The 23,443-nt window shown below is 38.7% G+C and overlaps 1 protein-coding gene across 1 annotated transcript in view; it reads left to right on the top strand.

Moving 5' to 3' along the window:
* LOC144470486 (synaptogenesis protein syg-2) overlaps positions 1-23,093 on the top strand; it is a 45,216-nt gene extending 22,123 nt beyond the window's left edge. The window contains exons 4-8 of the mRNA XM_078181699.1: positions 11,292-11,495; positions 12,707-12,858; positions 14,137-14,281; positions 22,588-22,718; positions 23,025-23,093. Of these exons, the coding sequence (XP_078037825.1) occupies positions 11,292-11,495; positions 12,707-12,858; positions 14,137-14,281; positions 22,588-22,718; positions 23,025-23,093 (701 nt within the window). The remainder of the gene's footprint in view (positions 1-11,291; positions 11,496-12,706; positions 12,859-14,136; positions 14,282-22,587; positions 22,719-23,024) is intronic.
* The last annotated feature ends 350 nt before the right edge of the window (positions 23,094-23,443 follow it).

Here is a 23,443-nt window from a genome sequence, read left to right on the forward strand (position 1 = left end):
CGGCGCGCCTGTGTTCGGAGCAATTTAACCGTAAACAGTAATTTACATTCAAATTGTAGACGAAAATTTTATCTCGTTACATTACGCCACTTCGGTGTATCGATCGACGGGGAATATGTTGCACAACAATTTCACCGTTTCCCCATCGACGCCTCTGTAAACAACCGGGGCTCCCCCTGGAACAAGCCGATTAAAGTGTTTCAAGTGACTGCCATCTGCCCGAGTTTCTTTCCCATTTTTCGCAACATTGGAATAAACGTACTCAATCGCTATACCACGATTTTTACGAATTTATTACAAAAAATTAGGATTTTTAATTTAAAACAGCAGAGACGTCTTTTTGGAGAATTTCAAGAATTCGAAAGCGTGGTATGATTATTAGTATAAAAAATTAATAAAACAAGGATGAAGTTTCCAGTTAATTTTTATAATTACTTCGGACGTTTTTACTTTGTATCCTGAATGTAAAATTAAAGTCGTCGATTAATGAATAATAATGATTATTTAACCGTGTTATTCGGTCGATGGGGAATCTAGGAATTTATACTTTACACTTTAATATCTCTCAATGAAAAAGAGGAGTTCTTCGAGGATCGATTGAGATATTTCGAACTCGTCGCTCGAATTCTTCGCGTTATCTACGCCGCCCTGGATATCCATCCCCTAACCTTTCGAAGTTAGGCTCTTTGACAGGCGACACCCGGCGGACGAGCGACGAGATTGGCAGTATACTCTTTCGAAGTAAAGATTCAGGTGCACAAAGGTCTCCTTGTGCATTCGCCTCGCCGTTCTTCTTCCCCCTTCCCCCTTCCTCCAGCCCCTTTCTTCCTCTCTCTCCCCCCCTTCCCGCTCTCCTCGAATTTTCGTTTGCTCTCGCCGTCTTCTCGCTCGTTTTCTTGCCTTCCCCCGGCGGCGGCGTGTCGGCGAGTTTATTAGCCGCGCGTTTTAAGGCGGTAACCTTATATCTCTTCGGATTTGCATGCGAAAAAGCTTCGCCGTTCTCCCCCCACCCCCGGTGCGCGCTCCCACTCTTCTTTTTTTAAGGAGCGGCGCGCGCGAGATTACGAGCGGCAGTATCTCTCCTCAAAGTAGAATTCACGGCTGCACGGCCGAGTTCTAAATTGATTAATCAAATAAAAAAGAAGAGGGAGAGGATATCCGACAGCAGCCACAGCGTTTTGTACGCAACGCGACTTCTTTTCTATGCTTTGGTATCGCTTGGACGATTCTATGGGGTGGCTGTGGGCTGTTGTCGTTGAGAGTGAATATCTATGGTGGTTTGTGGGAAAGGTAATTGTTGATGGTGTTTGGCGATATTTATTTCTTGCGGTGGAAGGTTTCTTGCGTTTTAGAGGAATTTTTATAGGCATTGGATGCTAGGGGATGTTTATTTTGTGGATATTTTAGGTTTAAATGGCTCAAGACCTAAAATCTGTAAGATGGCTTTAAGGTGTCTTTAACCCTTCTTTGCATGATGATGAAAATTTCAATCATAACATTTAGTGAAGAAAAAAAGGTACTCAAAAACTGTAAACTTTAAATTTGTTGTTGCTGGCAACTTTATAAATGACTATTGCGTACAACAAAACGCAGTTGTCAAAAAATAGCAAACGTCACTGTCAATTAACAAGCCTAGAACTTGTCATTCCACTGTTTGTGTAAAATTCCCAAATGTAAAGGCTATTCCACAATTTCGTGTAATAAATGTGGAGTTAATTTGTGCTTGAATAAAAATAATAATTGTTTTTTAAATTATCATTTAGAATAAAGGAGAATAAGTAAACAATATATTTTGATTTATTTAGTACTGAGCTATATATGTAACAATGCATAATGATGTAAATTTCCATCATACTGTTTTTTAAATAATTCAAATTCTTATTTATACTAGGATTTTTTTAAATATTTTTCCTTTAATCTAGAGCATTAATTACATCAACCTGATTTATTTTAAAAAAATAGGAAAAATCATGCAAAGAAGGGTTAAGGTGTCTTTAAGGGGTCTTTAAGGGGTCTGTGTCTATATTTTTTAACAATGGTCCGTGGTCGACTTGTAAATGGCCTAAGAGTGTCGACTCCCAGGCGCCGCTGAAAATGATCATGCCACGATTCAAAATGATTGTTATTAACTTTATTTATATTTAGAAAATTGTTGAGAGCCTATCAACTGTTGCACGAGCCGCAATATTCGACTCCATAATGTGGAGAATGCACCAGGTTACGTAAAATGGGAATGCTGTAAGTTTGAAGAAATATTTTCGATTTGATTTAAAACGGCTCCGAGCGCAAAGTGTTAAAATCGATTAAGAATAGCAGAAATAAATAACCGCTAAACTCGAACGTGGACAAAAATCTCACCAGACAGAATCACAATATCTCACGAAACATCAGACAGAAGGATAGGAAAAACCGAGTGAATTAAATCACGCGGAGATTCGATTAAAGGGGAAGATAATAAAGCCGCGTTGATCCTGATAGAATTTCGTAAAAATTCCGTCGCGTTCGCCGCGGCGATTCCACGGCGTGTCGCCTCCGAAGATAGCCAAGAAAAATTGAAATTTCCATGGACGGGGTTCGCGCCGTGTTATTTATATTCGACTGATAAATTTTCGAGGAACGGACGACATGCAGCAACGACGCGGAGGAAGGGGGGAGAGAAGGGGAAGGGAGAGTTTGCTGGTGCAGCGCGATCGCGATCGCTCGCGCGAGCGTTTGCGGCGGCTGGCGTCGCGTTCGCCATGGAATTTCCCATCAGCGAAACAACCCCGGAAGTTGGTATCGCTTCGGGTGCGCGAAGTATGATTAAAATGAAAATTTAATAGTGCCGGATACGGTAAAGAAGATGGAGCACGCGGCCCGCATTCCCTGCTCGACTGTACTCGCGAGCGTTTATCTCTTGTGGGGCGTCTTCTGTCTCTTCGAACCACGTGACAGGCGAACTTGGCGAGGGGCACCTCGAGGATTATATTTAATTGTCATTATTGAAAAATTGTGAAATGGTTTGCTGTTCAAGTTTGGTTTAATTTTTGTGATTTCATCCATTGTGTTTTATTCATTGTTAGAATTTCTGCTATATTGTGATTGATTTAGTTAATTAATTTTAGACTTGATGACTTTAATTGTTACGATAGAAATTATTATTATATTTAATAGTACTTAGTATTCGGTAATTTTAAAAATTACTTTTCTGGTTATTTTTGGTACTCTGTGATTTATAGATTCGATTATGCTAGAGTAGACAGTATTCAGTAATTAATTTCATCGATTATTACAATTTCTACTGCACAGTAATTGACATACTAAATTATATTTCCACATAACTCCTAACGTTTCGCAATTCATACTCATTGTCAGAACAATATAATTAATTTCACCAATTACTACACAATAATCCTATAATATTTCTAGACAGCCACTCGTCTAAAATAATTAAAAAAATCTCTGACATGAAACTATCAACCCTTTGCACTCGAAGCCATTTTATCTGTAAATCCGAAACAATTTTCCTGGCTCCAACTATATTTATTCTATGCATCAAAGTGCATTTTTATGTGCACTTATAATTAAATATATAACCTTGACATATTTTTGTCCCTATTTAACAATTTAAAAAATCTAAACTTTGTCATTATAAACATTATCTTAGAACAATATTATTAATGCCTCAAAGTGACCACTATAGCTTAAAGGTTTGCCCTTAAAATCCTTCAATCCGAAACACAATACTTAAAACAATAATTTCTAACTATACTTTATAAACACAATACCTTAAAAAATTTCACCACAGCCTCGAAATAATTTGAAATCCCACGCAGAGATGTTCCTTTCATCATCGTTCCGAAAATTGGTTAAGTTTAGCGCACAGTTCCGCCCTTGTAATTCGCCGGGTAAATCAACAAGGTAGGGAGCGAGCGCAGCCCGGCGTTTTATTTGACTTCGAGAGCGGAGTGTTTTTGAAAAAACTATTTCTGCCGATGCAATATTTTATTGGATTTCCCTTCTAACGTTCGATGATATTTTTTATTTGCATCGCGCTATTGGATTTTCCTGGTTGCACAGGCGAGCCAACGAACTGGCGCAACTTTTCCGTATATACCAACCCCCATATACAACCCTCCCCCCATATATATATGTATATATGTATATATGTATATATAGTGTGCTCCGATACGCGAATATAGGAGCTCTACACTTTCTCCGAGTGTTTAAATAGTCGACAAAATAGTGGCCGATTCGGCCGCACTTTCTTGGCCCTCGTAATTTCGAAGTTCCGCGCGCGGTTAGGTACGAGGAAAACATTTTCCATGTGGTTTTCCCGCCGAGCCAATTTTTCTAGTTTATCTAGTCGGGGCTGGAGCCTCGGCAGAGGCCGATTAGATGTCGAGCTAACCGCGCCGAGCCGCTAAGAACACTTCCGATGCCAGAGATCGCCCTTAACCCTTTCACTCCAAGTGCCACATATTATTATCCTACATTACTTATAATTTTGTATTTTAATAATTTTGTACTTTAAGAATTTTCTATTTTAATAATTTTCTATTTTAATAATATTTTATTTCAATAATTTTTTATTTCAATAATTCTCTATTTTAACAATTTCGTAGCTCCTCTCATATTAAAAATATAAATACACTTGTCACATTAGAGCAACAATTGTTTCATTCATAGCACAGTGGTTATTGAAACCTAAGAAAAACCTTCATAGAAATCACACACACTATACATAGTCCCAGCCTTCCTTCAGCAACGATGCTTCGACTGACGACACTGCCGTAGCGAAAGAGTTAAAGGTGCATAAACAGTCGTTGTTATCGAAGGAGACGGCAAGGTGGTAGCTCGACGCGAGAATTATTCCGCGAAGCCGGATATAAATGTTCGCCGTTTCGTTTCGCGAGCAACAAGCTCTGTTAATTGGTAGCCGGCACTCTCGAAAGCCGCGGAAAACGGCGCAGGAAATATCGGCGGGGGGAGGTGCCGGGGCGGCGCGGCGGTGCGAGAGCGGTGCGCGGAGTCTGATTACCGTGAGAGTTGTCTGACTAGGTAGCGAGACGTACTACTTAAAGAGAGGGGTCCTGCGGCACAGGCAGGGAAACACCGGGTCTCCGAGCAGCCGTGGGTAATTCCATTGTTCCCCGAAAACTATCCTTTGCCGGTTTCAACTGCCGTTAGACCGAAACTTTTCCAAGCTCGCAACGATACGAGAAACGCGTACAGCAACCCGGTTTATCCGCGCCCCGTTTTGCGTACGCGTTTCTCGCTAAACGGACCGCGCCGTAATTACCGCGAACACCGTATGGAATCAGCCTAATTTTTCCATTCGTATTCGCGCGGCTGCGTTACCGAAGAATGTAAATGGTCGCGCTGACGATTCCGGGGCAACTGTTGATTTCGTTGCGAGAATTTATTGTTGGCGCGGGGCGGCGAATATATAGTTCGTTTGAGAGAATTATTTTTTATTTTACTTATTTCATTTTATTTATTTTATTTTATTTATTTCATTTTATTTAATTTATTTTATTTGATTTATTTTATTCTATTTATGGTGGAGATGGTAATTTGGGCTACTTGATAATTTTGGTTATTAATTGCAATTAGTTGGTGATGGTAATGGATGATTTATGGGAGAACAAATGAATAATTTATCCTACTAATATGTTAAATTTCGCCGATTCTTCTCTAAATTAATATCAAATTGCTATATCTAAAAAACAACATATAGTGTATCCAATAATACCATCGAATCATTTCAACCCTGTACCTGTACTGTACAGTAAGTGTCCAATAATATCGCCGCTGTCGAAAGCAGAAAATGCACCACAGTCCATTCAACAACCAGCGCAGAGTAGTCTATATTTTAACACTATTTCCTTACAGTATAGAAGATTGCCTATAAAACCTTATCCGCCCAAAGTATCCTTCGCTTAATGTACCTAGCCTCACGTTCGACATTAATGTATTATACTATCTTGCTCGGCGATACTTGCACATTTTTACGATAGGTAAAAATGGCCGAACCCACGTTCTACAGTGTATCGTATCCAGAGTGCCATTCGTAATTGTTCAAACGACAGAGATTTCACGCTTTACTTCCGCTCGCGGAAGATAAATTTCAACTATCTCCGTCCTTCCCTCTCTCTCTTCTCCGTTATTCCCGTCGTCCACTTTATTAGAATAATTCGGCGCTTTTATTGGCGCGCGCGCGAGACTTTACATTGCACTTATCCCGCTTCGCGATTATGGCCTCTCTAATTACGGCAAACTTTCATAAGGCGTGTTTTATAGTACCCTGGAAAAATTCCTCGCCGGACGCCTCTTCCGAACGCGGGGCTTCTTCTTTGAATTACGATTTCGAAGTTGGAACCGTTCTTTAAGGGGTGAAATTTCTTTTAGTGTGAATTTCTTAAGGTGAACAAATTGTTTCCGCGTTGTAAGGCTTGTTAATATTAAATTAGTTTGTGGGGAAATACTATTAATGTCAAGTCTTTTCAATATTAGATAGTTTCAGTGTTAAATTCTGTGAATGATAACTTTTTTTATTATTAAATCCTTTCAGTGTTAAATTTTTTTAATTTTGATTTATTTAAGGGTTAAATTGATTCAAGATTGAATTCTTTCAATATTAAATTCCTTCAATATTAAATTCCTTTAATATTAAATTCCTGCAACATTAAATTCTTTCAATATTAAATTCTTCCAGTGTTGAATTGTTTCAGCTTTGAATTCTTTCGATATTAAATTCTATTAATATTATCTTTCTTTAATATTAAATTCTTTCAGTGTTAAATGGATGCAAAATTGAATTCTTCCAATATTAATAAATCCCTTCAATATTAAATTCATTCAATATTAAACTCCTCCAATATTAAATTCCTTCAATATTAAATATTGAATACTCTCAATATTAAATTCCTTTAATATTGAATACTCTCGATATTAAATTCCTGTAATATTAAGTTCCTTTAATATTCAATTCTCTCAATATTATATTCCTATAATATTAAATTTCTTTAACATTGATTTATCTCAATATTAAATTCCTTTAATATTGAATACTCTCAATATTAAATTCCTTCACTATTAAATCTTACCAACACTAAATGTACTCTCAACATAAAACCCTTTCAAAATTACCTTCTATCAGCATTAATTATTCTAATCCTCCTAGCGTTAAATGTCCACTAAATCACCCAGCAAATAATTCTAAAAACTATGACACATTCACAGACAGGTAAAACAAATGTTCTCGCGACGCGTTTCGAACATTGCCACCCGGTATGCAGGGACGTTCATCACTCGGCCTCTCTCCCCCGTATACTGGCTGGCGTGTTCACACCTCGGCGGCGTTAAAGCGTGCCGCAAACCGCATCGCGGCTCACGGAGAATTTCCACCGTTTATTATTTGCGAGGGTGTATTTATTTACAGGGAATTGCAGGCGGACGGCTTACGTGCCATAATCTGAAATGTCTCGTGCTCTTTCCGCGGGCCGGGGAAGACGTTATTGCTCTCCCCCTCCCTCTCCCTCTCTTTCTCTAGCTCTCGCTCTAGCTCTCGCCCACTGGCAAAATATTTTCCCGTTTCCCCCCCCCCCCCATCGCGAAACTGCCGCGCGTAAAGCCGCGCCTGGAAATACGGCGATTCAATTAGATGTATCAATGAATTATTCACTATTTACCCACGGCGGTCCTCGATCCTTGTTTCCCGGGGAACACAAAACGGAACGCGTAATCCGCCGATTAATTCTGGCCGAAATGAATTCGAATATTTGCTTCGTTTCCGTCGAAATCGGATTCTTCGGTCGCGACGGTTTTCGCTATTACGAGGAATAATGTCGTCGATTAATTCTTGTTGATATTGGCTTTATTTGTTTTAATTCGGGGACGATAGAAATTTGTAATAGGGCGTCGATTTTATTGTTATCGAGCCGCTGTTGCTTTCAAAGATAAGTTTTCTGTGATATAATTTTTCTTTAATGATTGTAAAAAATATTTTTGAAATTGTAAATATTCTAGAGTTATATAAATATTTTAGAAAATATTCTAGAGTTGTAAAAATATTGTAGAAAATATTCTAAAGTTGTTAAGGACGATTTCTGAATTAATACTAGCAGTCATGATCTAAATATTAATTTAATTATTATTGAAACGTACCTCCGATTTCTTTCACAGAAATTCTGTCACTGCTCTATTATTTATAAAATAATTGCTGTCACTGGCATTAATTTTATTACAAAAGATCATCTACTTGATAATATAAATTGTTGCCAATAATTCGAAATCGATATGGGATAACAGGAATTTGCATAAAAATTTGCAGTTTAATGTGAACCAAATTAAAATATGCATACGTCAATATATACATTTTATACAACAATGTGTACATTTTATACGATGATCTATACGTTCCATACTACAATATACACATTTATACGCTTCATGACAGCGGAAGCAGCAAGCAGAATTTTTTAATTCCCACAATTTCGCGTTAAATGGAATGGACGATTCGCAAACAATGCCATCCGGTCGGACAATAATTCTTTATTGTTTCTTAATTACTTGCGCGCACTGTAGCAAACAATTTCACCAGCGAAATATTCTGCCAATGTTTTAATAAACCCGGCGGAGGAATATTTCCAAACTGTGTCCCGTTAAAATTGACAGATGTAACAAAAAAAGGGAAAAAAATGCGTTGACAAACGATCGCTGATAAAACAAATGCCGACGCATTTGTAACATTTATTTATTCGATTTGCGTGCTCGAATCGGCAAATTTAGATCCGTTATAATTTACAACGGCTTCACCTAAATTCTGATGTACTGTCACTTTTTTCTCCGATTAAAAAATGAAGGAAAGATCGTAAAAGAAAATTATTAAATGTAGACTCACGTGGAAGCTTCGATTTTTTCAGCAGAAATTGTGGAAATTCAAAATAAATTTTCATTTATTTCGTAATTCAATTTATCTGTCAATTATTATTTATTTTGTGTTTAGAAAGATGTTTAGATAGTTTTAATATAGTGGAGCGATAAATTATTGTTACTATTATTATTTTACAATTATTTTAAAATTATTTCAATTTTTGTGAATCTTTTTCTCTCGTGACAAAAATTAAATCGTGTTTGAAACATTTCTGCTTATATTTAATCGATTAAAATGATTTAAAAATCTAAATTAACATTTATCTACATCCTGCGTCCTGCAATTATTCTTTCGCATTTCGTTGAACGTGAACAATTCCGATTTTTGCGACGACGGAAGATCTCTCGGTGGGAATTGTTGCAAATTAGCCGCCCGATTCATTAATAGAACACCGCGAAACGAATCCTCCGAGCCCGTCGCGTCTAAACCCCCTCTGATTGGCTCGGCACGCGTAAATAGAACGAATGAAAAAACCTCACCGCGGAAAATACACAAAAATCAGCCGCGTATCGGGTTCTCCCTTCCCCGGTCTAGCGAAAAAAACAGCCCGCGCAAAAATATCGAAATCGAAATTTGAAATTCGTGTTTGCGGCCGGTCGACTCCCTTATTTAAATATTTGTATCGTCGCGCATTTGCTCGCGTCCCGTTTGTTCGTCAACGGGGAAACCGCGGGAAATAATGGGCGCCGTTTGTTAATCCTTCGCGGTCGTATTAACACTTTAACAATTAACTTTAAACGTTTCTGTTATTATAGGATAATTGAATCTAGTGATATATTTATATTTTTCAGAATATTGGCATTAAATGGTATTTATTTTATCCAAGCTTTTAATTTCAGTTTTTATTTGGCTTTTTATTTAACGGTTAACCCTTTAAACTCCAGCCAATTTTAATCCCAGATCTAAAATAGCTTTAATTTTATTTCAACCAATCGCATTTCCATTTTATATAATTTAGTACAATTTATTAATAAAATCGAGTCTAGTGAATCAATAATACAACTGTTACATAACCTTAACAATCTTTTAAATAGAAGGATATTTAATAATTAAAATTGAATAGTCAAATTATTGAATTAAAATTTAATAGCCAAATTTAAGTCAAATGATTAAATTAAAATTTAATAGTAAAAATTATTTTGGCAATGATACAACGATTTTCATTGGCGCCTCGGAGTGCAAAGGGTTAAAACGAAGGGTTGCCGACCGGCAATTTATGCTCGTCCCAGTGTTTTGAATTACAATACGTCGCGACAACCAGAGCGTGCGTCTCGCCACGAGGGATAGCAATAGGACGGGAACGCGTGTTTCCACCTGAACGTATTACAATCGATCACCTGGAGAGAACGGATATTGGAGCACCCCGAGTACTTATCGAACCTTGCTCGTTTCCTGATAACCGCTGGAATTCTTCCACCATCGGACGACCACTCTTATTACTTTCTTCCCATCCAATCCTGACCAGAATACGCCGGGCTTATTAAAATAGTTGCTACGTCGTACCGATAACACTTTCGGACGTTGCTGGGCAATTTATTGTTAACTAATTAGCTTGTTGATGAGTTTTTGAAATAATATAGATTATCAGTTGGACACTTACTCAACTCTTTTCAATTTTGTTCGATCTTCAGGGATCTTCGTTTATGGTGGTGGGTTTATACTGCGAAGCTTCTTGTGAAAGATAGTAATAATAACTAATAATATATTTCTTGCTTTAGTTATTTAATATATAAAATAAATTGAGGATAATAAATAGAGGATGTCTTCAAATTCTTTGAATATTTTCGTCGATTATATTTCAATATACCATCTACAGTCTATTAATAATTGATATATTATTTATTGGAAGAATTACTAGTTAACTTAATTAATAATAATTTTATAATTTATTTAGCACGTCTTCTTCGCATTTTGCGATATATTCGAAGACGTGGCTCCACTAAAAACGCCGTATGCGACTTCAAAAAAATTAATACCACAAACTAAATATAACAAAACAAATATACGAAGTTTTGAAATAGTTAATAAACAAACGAATAAATAAAGAACCGGCTTCGATCTTCTGCTAGCCAGTACGAAATTAATTTTTCCTTCTGGTCGTAGAATCGAGTTCAACGAAATTTCTCTCGAAGCGTGCCGAAGATAGAAAACGTAACAGAGTCACGAGGTCTCGAAGGGGTGGGTGGGTGGGAGACGTCTGCGCGATGTATCGAGAAGAAGAGGGAATAAAGATAGAGGGATGGGATGAGGGGGGTCTCGATCTTTTATCGAATCTCTTTTAACGTCGAAAAACGGGTCGACCGTAAGAATCGCGGCCGGAAACGAGAGGATCGCTCTAACTGACTTCCGTCTTTTTCGATTGGTTTCCTTGCAGGTCGGCCGCAGCCGCGGGTCACGTGGTGGCAGGAGAACGCGCTTCTGGACGACACCTACGAGTCCGTCGGCGCCAAGAAGGTGCGGAATGTACTGCGATTGGAGAAACTCGGACGCGAGAACCTGAACTCGATCCTCACCTGCCAGGCGTCCAATAATAACATGGTGGCGCCTATCTCGAGCTCTGTCACTCTTAACATGACCCGTGAGTATGCTCTCTGTCACGTGGTAATTGTTATACTGATTTTAAGGTGGTGTATTTTGTAATTGAAATTGTCTTTTTAATAGTTTCAGATTAGTCTTTCAATATTTTCAGATTAGTCTATCAACACTTTGAAATCAGTCTTTCGATACTTTTGGATTAATTCATAAATACTTTCAAATCAGTCTCTCAATACTTTCAGATTGGACCTTTAATACTTTCAAATCAGTCTTTCAATACTCTCAGATTGGACCTTTAATACTCTCAAATTATAATTCCAATACTTGCAAATTATCCTGTCAATACTTTCAGATTAGTCTTTCAATACTTTCAAATTCTTCCAATACTTTAAAATTAGGCTTTGAATACCTTCAAATTATCCCTTAAATACTTTCAAATTAATCTTGGAATACCTTAAAATTATCCCTTGAATACTTTCAAATTAATCTCGGAATACCTTCAAATTATCCCTTGAATACTTTCAAATTAATCTTGGAATACCTTAAAATTATCCCTTGAATACTTTCAAATTAATCTTGGAATACCTTAAAATTATCCCTTAAATACTTTCAAATTAATCTTGGAATACCTTAAAATTATCCCTCGAATACATTCAAATTAGTCTTTAAATACTTTTAAGTCAGCTTTGAAATACTTTCACCACTTTCAAACAATTCTTTCCATACTTCCAAATTATCCTTTCAATGCTTCTAATTTATCACTTCAATACTTTCAAATTATCACCGTAATACTTTCAAATTACCCTCCAAATACCATAAAATTTCACTACAATCAAATTTTACCTTTCCAAAGCATCCAAATTACCATTCCAACACATACAAATTTGTTTTCAATACATCCACACCAGACTACCAGTACCACTAACCTTTAACAGTACCAGAGTTCTATTAGCACTTGTGACACAATTCGCAATAATTATGCAAACACTTTACTCGCGGAGTGTCTTCCCTGCTGCACCATACTTCTTCTCCTGTAGCTGCGACGCTTAGAGAATGAAAACGAGAGAGAAAGAGAGAGAGAAAGAGAGAGTGAGAGAGTGAGAGAGTGAGAGAGTGAGTGAGTGATAGAAAGAGATAGTGAGTGGGAGAAAGAGATAGCGAGTGAGAGATAGTGAGCGAGAGAAAGAGATAGCGAGTGGGAGATAGAGTGAGAGAGTGGTGGAGAGACTAATGGATGGTATACCCGTGTTACAGTGAAGCCATTGTGGGTCCGCATGCAAGGAGAGAACCGTCCATTTAGCGCCGGCACCACGTACGAAATAGGTTGCGAAGTTGTTGGGGCTAGACCGACGCCAAAAATTATCTGGTCGATGGGGAGCACCACCCTGAGAAACACACGGCAGACGGTAAATCTTTGTTAAATCGTCATTAACCGGGCGGAGGGAGGGAGGAGGAGGAGAGAGTACGGACGACGGAGCCGCGTGAAACGCGAGCCCTTAATTCCAGCCAAAGCTCTGTCAAGATAACTCTCTCGGCTATCCTCTAGCTTTTCGCAAATATTTGTCCTGTTCGATTTACCGTGCGGATCGCCTAAAAATAATTTGTCGACCCTGGTTCAGCTAATGCGCCGTGCTAACTCGACGCCGACTCGTTTCACTTGGTGCTCTTGCTGTTGCCTGTGCTTCTACCACTCTCAGAGTACCATTAGTTTTTCCATTAGTATAGCACTCTTTGGTTCTGCGATTTATTTATATTTTCTAGATGCTATAGTGTGGTAAAAGAGTGTTAGAAATAATTCTGATCATTTAATGGAAATTGTACGATTATTTATACAGAAATTATGCAGATAATTGCTTGGAAATTCTATAATTATTTATACAGAAATTATGAAAATTATTGCCTGCAAATTGCAGGATTCTATATACAGAAATTATGCAATATAAAAATTATAGGAACAATTATATACAGAGTTACAATATTAAAATATAAATATAAATTCTAGTACTAATTTAGCAGAAAATATCTTGCCACTAGCTTCAGCTTATATATTAATATACTTCTGCACTCAAAGCTATTAGAACTGTAAATTGTAAAATAATTTTCCTGGCTAATAGTATTTTTATTTTATGCAATAAAGAGTACGAAATTAATTCTTGCTATTCATAGTAACAGTTTCACTACTCAACAATTATTTAAACCTTAACTTTGATATTATAAAATTTATTTTCGAAGGTAAAGTGCCTCAAAGTCACCACTTGAGTGCAAAGGGTTACAAAACTTTAGCCTACCTTTATAACAAAAATGATCGATTAAAAAGCTGTCAGAAAATCTCCAGATCCTCGCGATCCCTTGAGCAACCCTTATTCCACGTAAAAAATCACCCTTTCCGCTTGAAAGCGCCAGTATTAGGCCACGCAATCTAGCAAGAGCTACCAAGAGAGACGCTTGTTATTTCGGGGTTAAACCGAGCCCGAGTATCGCGCAGAGATCTATCTCGATCTCGATCGGGTTGGACCGGCTAGCACACACAGGGCGAGAGGGTTGCGCTTATCATACAGTCAACTGGAAGGGCCCAGCGCGCGGTTCGCGTGGTGCCGCGGCATTGTTTTTTCTGCTCCCTCGGCCGGATTACCGGAACCGTTCGGTAAACTGTTTGAAATTCATGAAAGCTATATATACCGTAGATGAGCCCCGACAGCAACGTCACCACCAGTATTCTCACCTTCGTGCCGAGTATCGAGGACGCCGGGAAGTTCCTCTCTTGCCACGGCAGCGTGCCGGATATCCCGGATTCCGAGATGGAGGACGGATGGAATCTCGACATACACTGTAAGTGTTCTCTCTCTGCCCTCGCAGGAAGTTTCATATAAATGGAAAGCTGCGTCGCAGACGCGACGGCTCCGTGTATCGTGTCGGCGACGATCGCGCGGGTCGTTCCACGTGTTCCCGTGGCCGGAACATGAACCTACGTTCTTAGGGTGTTCCATAAGTTCCTTTCTCTTTTTTAATTCAATAGGCGATATTCAAGTTTCAATTTTTAATATTTTTAACACGTAATACTTTTAACACATTTTTAGCTAGTTTTCAGGATTGGTTTTGATTGTAATTTTGTGGTTAAGTATATTAACAATGTAATATATTAGGATATTAATATGGATATTACCAGGGCAGTCTAGCAGGATATTAATATTATCAGTGCAATATAATATAATAGGATATTAATATTGATATTACAACTTCAGTATATTAAAATATTAATATTAATATTACTATTGCTATATATTAGTATATTAATATTGTTATTACCAATTTAAGATTAGTATATTAATGCTCACACATTACCAATATAATATATTAATATACTAATATTATTACAATTAATAATTATAATAAATTCCATCGTAACCTACATCCACAGATTTTGAATAAAAACTAAGCCAACTTTGAAAAACGATAACTCAACAACAAATCATCGTAGGACACTGATCTTTATCTCAAATTAAAGCTTGAAATCTCTACTCGAAACTACCATTTCTCAATTTTAATTTAAATGATGCCAGATTTAGAAATTGGGACCGATAAATCCTGCCTCACCATCGTCGAACCTTGACGACAAATGGAACAAAGCAATGATAATATAAAAATATAAAATGGCTCCCTAAAAATTTCGCGTTGTAACATAGAAAATTATAGAGCAATCTCTCGCGAGAATGTAGTTTGCAGATCGCGTTTCCGGTCCTTGGAATCGGTGGCCATTCCGAAGAAAATTCACGGCAACCGGTTAAATACTTGCGGCGACGATAACGAGGCATTCGAACGGGGGGGTCTCGTCTATTAAGAGCAAAGGGGGAACGAATTAATTGACTTAATAAACCGACTGGCCACAAAAGCACGTCCTCTCGCCCCGGCTCTCCTACGGTAATCGTAAACCGAGGGCATCTGATATCCGTCATTATAACGAGTTTGATAGTTCTAGTGTGAAGTTCAAATTCCAAACTAATCTCAAAGTTCCGGTCAGCGTGGTGCGCGGATTCGAGAAGATTACTAACCGAAAGAGAGAGAGAGAGAGAGAGAGAGGGAGAGAGGGAGATGCGGTCGATTTTGCAAAACTGTTCGATGAATCGGGCCCGATCGTGCACGGCCGGCAAATTTTCGTGGAACCCGTTTCCCTGTCCGCCGTTTTGCGACGGCTTTTTCCCGTGCGGATCCGTCCGCCGGAAAAACGCCGTCCGGCACCGGGCGCCGTCCAATAAAAATGAAATATGGCTGATGAGCGATTTATTACACCGCGGCACGGCACGTAATTTAATTCGCGTAATCGATGGGAACCGCGTTCTCTATCCCCTGTACACACTGGACCCCCCCTCCAACCCCCCACCGATTAGTTTCGCGACGTCCTATCAAATTGCTTCTCGAAGATCCGGCGAACTTCCTTCTCGCGAGCTTAACGAGCGACGATCATCCGTTCTGGGGAATCGATCGCTGATTTAATCGCTCTTCTTTGAATCGTTAGGATTTTGGTATTGATGGGGAGAGTATATGGGTTTGTCGAGGGTTTTTTAAAGGTAAAATGAAAAAGGGTTTGGTCATTGAAATTTATTTGTTACGGGAATGATAGGAGGTGTTGTGGGATGAATATATTATGGTGGTTCTTGTGAGGGGACAATTTTAATGAAATCGCGACGATTTTAATATCTTGGTAGAGTTTATTAGCGTACCTAACCTCAATAGAGTGCCTAGATTATTCAGGTTATTTAATATATAATATTAAACTTAAAATATTCAGAATATATAACATGAAACCTAAAATATTTAAAATATATATTAGATAATATTAAACCTAAAATATTGAGGTTATATAATATATAATATTAAACCTAAAATATTGAGGTTATATAATATATAATATTAAACCTAAAATATTGAGAATATAATACAATATAATATTAAACCTAAAATATTGAGGCTATATAATATGTAATATTAAATCTAAGATATTGAGGTTATATAACATATAATATTAAACCTAAAATATTGAGAATATAATATAATATAATATTAAACCTAAAATATTGAGGCTATATAATATATAATATTAAACCCAAAATTTTCAAATTATATAATATTGTTGTTAGGGTGCCTAAAATATTGAAATTTGAAAATATCAAAGATTATACTCTGAGCCAATCATAAATGGAAGAAACTTTTGCTTATTTCTCTATACAATTCTTAATCTCTTCAATCTTACCACCTAGATATTTTTCAATGTTTTAATTCCTGTATTTAAAATTATCAGAATTATTGATGCCTTCGCATTTACAGTTATTATTACTGCTATATTATAATATTATTCACATTAGAATACGGTTTTCTGAGTCCAACAAATTTGATATTATATTACGCGCGGAATGAATTATGGACGACGTATTATATTAAACTAATAATTAAACGTGCATATACATTTAGTAACTCCGAGTAAATTTGCATTATATAATTACTATAAATAAGCATACACTTCCGTGTATTTAATACACGTGTATAATCACGATTATTCATAATGCCAGCGGTAATAGCATAATATTGTAACAATACATGTTGCATTAACTCTTCGCCATCATATTAATTGCAGACATAGACGTCACAGTCTTCTTAATTTTTTCTTTGAACAAAATATGCAAAATCAAGTAGAAAAATAATTTAATAATTCCTCTTTAAAGTCTCTAAATATATATAACACATTCTACGTAAATAATTTATTAATTCTTCTTTAAACTCTATAGATAAGTATAATACATTCTATATAAATAATTCCGTATAAAACTAAATTAAATAAATAAATAGCTTCGACGACTTGTGACAGTAGATACACGATCGCAAAGGGTTAAAAATCGACGACAGATCTATCAAAATTCAGCCGCGAAGAAATCGTTAAAAAATAACATTTTCCAAGAAAACGAAAATTCTGGTCTCGCGGATTTTCATCGACTATGTTCCCGTCGTCTCGACAGTTTTGTTATAGTTATGGAACTAGCGAATAGGCGGGAAAAATATCGTCGCCGATCCTTGCGGATCTCGTCGAGAGCAGCGGCGATCCGCTGCCAGGTGAAATGAGGGGGTTGGAAATTTTTTCCGGGCGTATTCCGTCAGGCCAGTGCCGTTCGTATCGGCTCTGAGATCGATCTCCGGCCCCGCTATTAGCAAGAAATCCTCTCTCTCTCTCTCTATTTGGCTCTTTCTCTCTCTCTCGATGGGATGGCCGTTCGATATCGCTTCTCTCGTTGAAAACCGAACGGTGGACGGAGGTTGCTGCGGGACACAGAAGAAAAACGATGGACGGACGACGGAAGAGAGGGAAAAAGGAAAGAAAGGAAGCGGAAGAGAGAGACAGAGAAAGAAAGAGAGAGAGAGAGAGAGATAACCAGAGAAAAATAGAGAAGGTAGGAGAGAAAAAGAGAGAAAGATCGCGAGTGAAGAACAGAGAAAAATTGCGAGAGAAGAAGAGAGATAAAGCGAGAGAAAAAGAGAGAAAGATCGCGAGAGAAGGAGAGAGATAAAGCGAGAGAAAAAGAGATAGTAGGAGAGAAGAATAGGGAGAGACCGCGAGTGACAAAGAAAAAGGGTGGGAGAGAAAAAGAGAGAGATCGCGGGAGTAGAAAAAAGAGAAATCGCAAGAGAAAAAGAGAGATAGGCCAGGAAAGTAATAAAGAGAGACGGTAGGAGAGAAAAAGAGAGAATAGGAGAGAAGAGAAGGGGGAAATCGCGAGAGTAGAAAAGAGAGAAATCGCGAGAGAGAAAAAGAGAAAAAACACGAAATATAAAAAGAGAAAAATCGCAAAATAAAAAGAGAAAAATCGCGAAATAAAAAGAGAAAAATCGCGAGATAAAAAGAGAGAGAGAGACGCCAAGAGAGAAAAAGAGAGACTAGTAGAGAAGAAAAGAGAGAGAGATCGCGATAGAAAAAGAGAAATCGCGAAATAGAAAGAGAAATCGCGATAGAAAAAGAGAAATCACGAGAAAAAGAGAAAAATCGCGATATAAAGAGAGAGAGAGAGAGAAAAAGGTGGAGAAAGATAGCGATGGAAAAAGAGAGAGAGAGAGAGCCGCGAAAGAGCAGCCGCAATATCGATTCACGACGTTCACCGTGCCGGGTTCTTGCTTATGATTTCTCTCGCCCCGGAACGCTCCTGGTAATACGAGTCCGCCGAACAAATCCGATAATTCCGCCGCAAGATTCGTGCCTGCAATAACCAGTAAATTTTTCCCTATTTCCCTCCGCCCCTCTCTTATACATGCTGGATCCCCTTCCCCTCTCCTCTCTTCCTCCTCCGCCACCCTTTCGCGAACGCGCCATCGCTGCAGCCGTCGCAGCATCCTCTCTCTCTCTCTCTCTCTCTTTTCCTCTCTTCCGATTTGAAATTACGAGTCGACGTGGTTAATGGAAAAAAGAAGCAAGAGAGAGAAGAGCCTCGGAAAGGCACGTAGAATCAAGGGTGGAAAATAGTTGTGACATCGGTTGCCATTTTTCAGATAGCGTTCTTGTGTATAGATGGTTAAATTGGGGCGTTAATAATGCGTTGAATTTGCGGAATTGTTTTTTTAAATTAGGAGACAAGAGTGGGTGGTTTCATTTTTAATATTTTAAATTGGTGGGTGGCATTATTTTTATTTTAAATTAGTAGGTGACGTTATTTCTAGTATTTGAAATTAGTAGGTGGCACTATTTTTATTATTTTAAATTAGTAGGTGGCACTATTTGTATTATTTTAATTTTATTATTTATTATTTCAAATTATAGAAAGTGTATAGAGTACACATATAGGTATGGAATATGTAAAATTGTATTTAAATTACTGGAAAGAAGCAATTGAAATTACATTATGAAGTTTTATGAAAGATATAGAATATTTAAATATAGGATACATTGAATCATTTTTAAATCAGTGGAAACTAAGAGAGAAAAAAGAGAGAAAGTAGCATAGACGTCGAGAAGATCGAAAAAGGGGGAGGCAGCTGAAAGGAAGAGTGCGGGCGTAGAATTCATCGAGAAGGGTCAAGTGAGCGAAAGAAGAGTAAAAGGAAGAGTGGCGTGTATCGAGGGGGCGTAGATAGAAGAAGCGAACTCAGAAATCCAGAGAAAGAGAAAGAGTAGAACATAGAAACGGGATCTCTGCAGAAAAGGACGCAGAGGGCATCGGTCAAAGCGAGATCAATAGAGCTCTGTAAGAGATTAAGAGCCAAGAGAGAACGAGACGATAGAGAAGTTCAAAGAGTGGTAGTAAGGGGGTAGGAAAACGAGCGAATAAAATTCGCTTGCATCGAGGGGTTGTTTAAAGGGATAAATAAATCGAGGAGGAAAGACGGCGGAGAATCCAGCGACAGGAACCAGGAAAATTAGAGAGGAAGAGAAAACAGTGTATGTATCCACTATGTAGAGAAAAAGCGAGAGAGAAAGAGACATAGAGAGAAAGAGAGACAAGAAGCTAAATAGAGATAGGTAGACAGAGACAGGTAGATATAAAAAGAGAAAAAGCGAGAGAGAAAGAGAGATAGAGAAGAAGGTAACAAGAGATAGGTAGATAGAGACAGGAATAAATATATAAAGTAGTATCTTCACTACTTCATAAAACCCATTTTGAATATTGCCGCGTAGAGTGTAACATAGAGTATATACATAGAGACATAGTAATATAGAAAGTTTTTAGACAAAAGAATAGCGATATAGGCGACAGATATAATTAGAGACGAGAAGTATTTGAAAGGTTAAATAGTTAGAAATCTAAGGAAGTTAAAGAACAGAAGAATAAGCTTAAATGTCGTTTCTCTATTTTTAGGTAAGGAAAATGTAAATAATATATTTGTAATTTAATTAGTGTTTAATAAATCAAAACCTCTATTTTTAGTGAAACACAGCTTTGTTTATTCACCTAAAGGAAAAATATTCAGAATAATAAATAGGCATTATAAATATAATAAATTAAATAATTAATAATTAAATATATTGTAAAAAAAGGAAGAGAGGGAGACGGAGAGATGGTCAAGAAGGTATATATAAAAAGACAAAGTGAGAAAGAGAGAAGCAGAGAGAAAAAGAGCGAGAAAGGTAGAGATTAAAGCAGAAAGAGGGTAGCAAAAAAGGATCAGAGGAGACAGAAGGACGCGGGAAGCAGTGATCAAAGCGTGATCGAAAAAAGGATGTAAATCGACGGGATCGAGAGAGCGGAACACCGACAGGGGTCAACTGGGTTGAGAGAGTGAGAGGGTAAAATGGCAGATGGGGTGGAGCGAGAAGAAGAAAATGGAGAAAACGAGAGAATCTTTAGCCGCGGATCGGCGTGTACCATTAATTTTGGCGAAGCCGAGCTGATCTCCGGCGCTCTCTGCCCTCTGTGTAATTCTCTCTTTGTCGATCGCTCTCTCTCTCTCTCTCTCTCTCCCTTCGACCCTTTTCGCCGGCCGAGAAAAACTTTTATATTGGACAGTGAAATCACGGCGTTAATCTCCAGCGAGAGCGTGGCGGGAATGGCTCTCTGGTCTGCATAACACCCCGAGTTCGTTATACCGCCTTCCTCTGTATGAGCCTCGGTGTCGCGTAATTTATGGCTACATACCGCGCCCGCTCGTGGACGTAAGAAAAATGGTCTATCGGACCGGATATTTTCCCGCCGCCTTTCCACCCCCACCAAATGCACAAGAGAACCTTCATCGGACGAGGTCCAGGCTTCGCAACAGTTTAAGGTCTATTTTCTTTGGACCAAGTGCGTTTTCGATGCACAATTTCGTATAAACTCCGAGTCTCGTCTCGATCCAAGGGACGAGACGTCGACGCAGGCGACGACGTTTCGCGTTTTCGACGGGGCGCGCCAACGAGCCGCAAGAAAGCGGAGAGTTATCGCGCGCTGGATGCCGGGCAACCGGTCGCACGGAAATGATTTGTGCGCGGCCAGGAATTTGTTCGGGGGGTGGAGGGCGGCCGTTAGGGGATGCGTGTTTAGGAACGATTTTCTGCACTTCGGAGACTGCTTCCGGGGAATTTGGGACCGTCGCCCGTACGACCTAACTTCTCGCCTAAGTGACCTCTCGTCTTCCCATTGTGAGCCTAACTTTAATTTACGATCTGCGATTAGATTGCTTCCGCGAGACTCGCGACGAATTTGTTTGGTTATAAGCGTCATGATGGGTAGAGGAGAAGAGATTTTTTTAACAGTTTGCAATGTTATTTTTTCTTGGAATGGTTTTAGCAATATTAATTATTTAATTAGGGTTGGAGGATGTTAAACTCTCAAGAAATCACCGACCAATAAATCCATCGCCACGATCTCCCGAAAGACGATCTCTTAAACAATAACCACCTATAGTAACCTATAGTAACATAATCACCTATAGTAACGCCCCCGTCGAACGTAAAGACCGTAAATATCGCGCCGTGGGTGTAAATAATTCCGGGCAATCGTCGATCCGAGCGTTTGTTTCGCGAACGTAGCAATAAGGGCGACCGGGATTGGAGGAGCAGGGTGAATCCCGGCGATTATATGTTTATAGAATAAACATCGTTTATGTAGCAAACAGAGCCGTGTTCGTATCCAGCGTTTTCAGCACAAACAAATTAAATTCCCACTAGCAGCAGCAGCAGGCCGATAGAGAATACAGCCCTGCAACCCGGGCAACAACAAAATCAATTTTCCCCGGTTAATCCTCCTTGGTCCGGTAGCCTCGGGCAGTCTGCCGGGGATCAGAAAGCTAAACCAAACCGGACCAACGTTTCCTGCTTAATCACACGGCCGCGTATCCCCCCCCCCCCCCCCCCCTGGTCGAACACGCGCCTTTGCTCTGCCCTCCAAGAATCGAATGCCACGGACCCGATGGGACATGAATAATTTTGTTACGAACTTCGCGTGCACGATCTGCTCTTACGGGAACTTAGGAGACCAGCGTCGACTTCTTGCGATCATCTATATCGTAGCGGCAACTTATAATCTTCCTTGTATTATATGCGACGTCCAAACTAAGAAGAAACGTTTAGACAGAAATTATTATGCATTGTGCATATTTCTGACGCGAGCTTTCGTTCGGCGACCCTACTTCGGCGGACGACATTGTGACGACATAGTGAAAGGGTTAAACCATTGAAATTTCAGATGAGCCGGTGGTCACGCTGCAGCTGGGCAGCAATTTGAACCTGAGCGCGATCCGCGAGGGCATCGATGTCTACTTCGAGTGCAACATCAAGTCCAACCCCTGGGTCTACAAGGTCTCCTGGCGGCACAATGTGAGTTCAGCAATTTTGACTTTATATAGCTTAAATTGAAGCTGATAGTGTCTACTTTAAGACCCCGGCATGTACATTCCCATAGAATGTCCTGGGATTTTTTTATGATTTTTTAAATCAAATCTTCGAGGGTGTCGAGTGCCCAGGACCTCCTTTTTGTAATTTAGGCGAGTTTTTCAACATGTTCCCGTGGAGCAATTTGGACTTCAGATAGCTTAAATTGAAGCTAAAAGTGTCTACTTTGCGACCCCGGAACGTACATTCCCGTAAAACGACATGGGATTTTTTTATGATTTTTTGAATCAGCTCTTCGAGGGTATCGGGTGCCTAGGACCTCCTTTTTGGATTTTAGGCGAGTTTTTAATCGTGTTCTAGTGGAGCAATTTAGACTTCAGATAGCTTAAATTAAAGCTGAAAGTGTCTACTTTTCAAACCCGGAATGTACATTCCCGTAGAATAGCCTTAGATTCCTTTATGAATTTTTTAATCAACTTTTCGAGGTATCAGGGGGCCCGTAGCTCAATAGTAAAAGCTGCGCTACATAATTCGTCAAAATTATTAACAAATTTTCAATTTTTAAATACGTTTTAGTTCGCGTCAATTTTTACTTTCATCCATTTTCGGTTGTTCATAGCGTAGAAAACTAATTAAGCTGTTAAACCGTACAATCACGAGTACCTTCAATTTTTTCCAGGTGGGTTAAAACATGTCTCACCATGCGTAAA

Source organism: Augochlora pura, chromosome 1 (assembly GCF_028453695.1).
Source record: "Augochlora pura isolate Apur16 chromosome 1, APUR_v2.2.1, whole genome shotgun sequence".
Lineage (NCBI taxonomy): Eukaryota > Metazoa > Arthropoda > Insecta > Hymenoptera > Halictidae > Augochlora > Augochlora pura.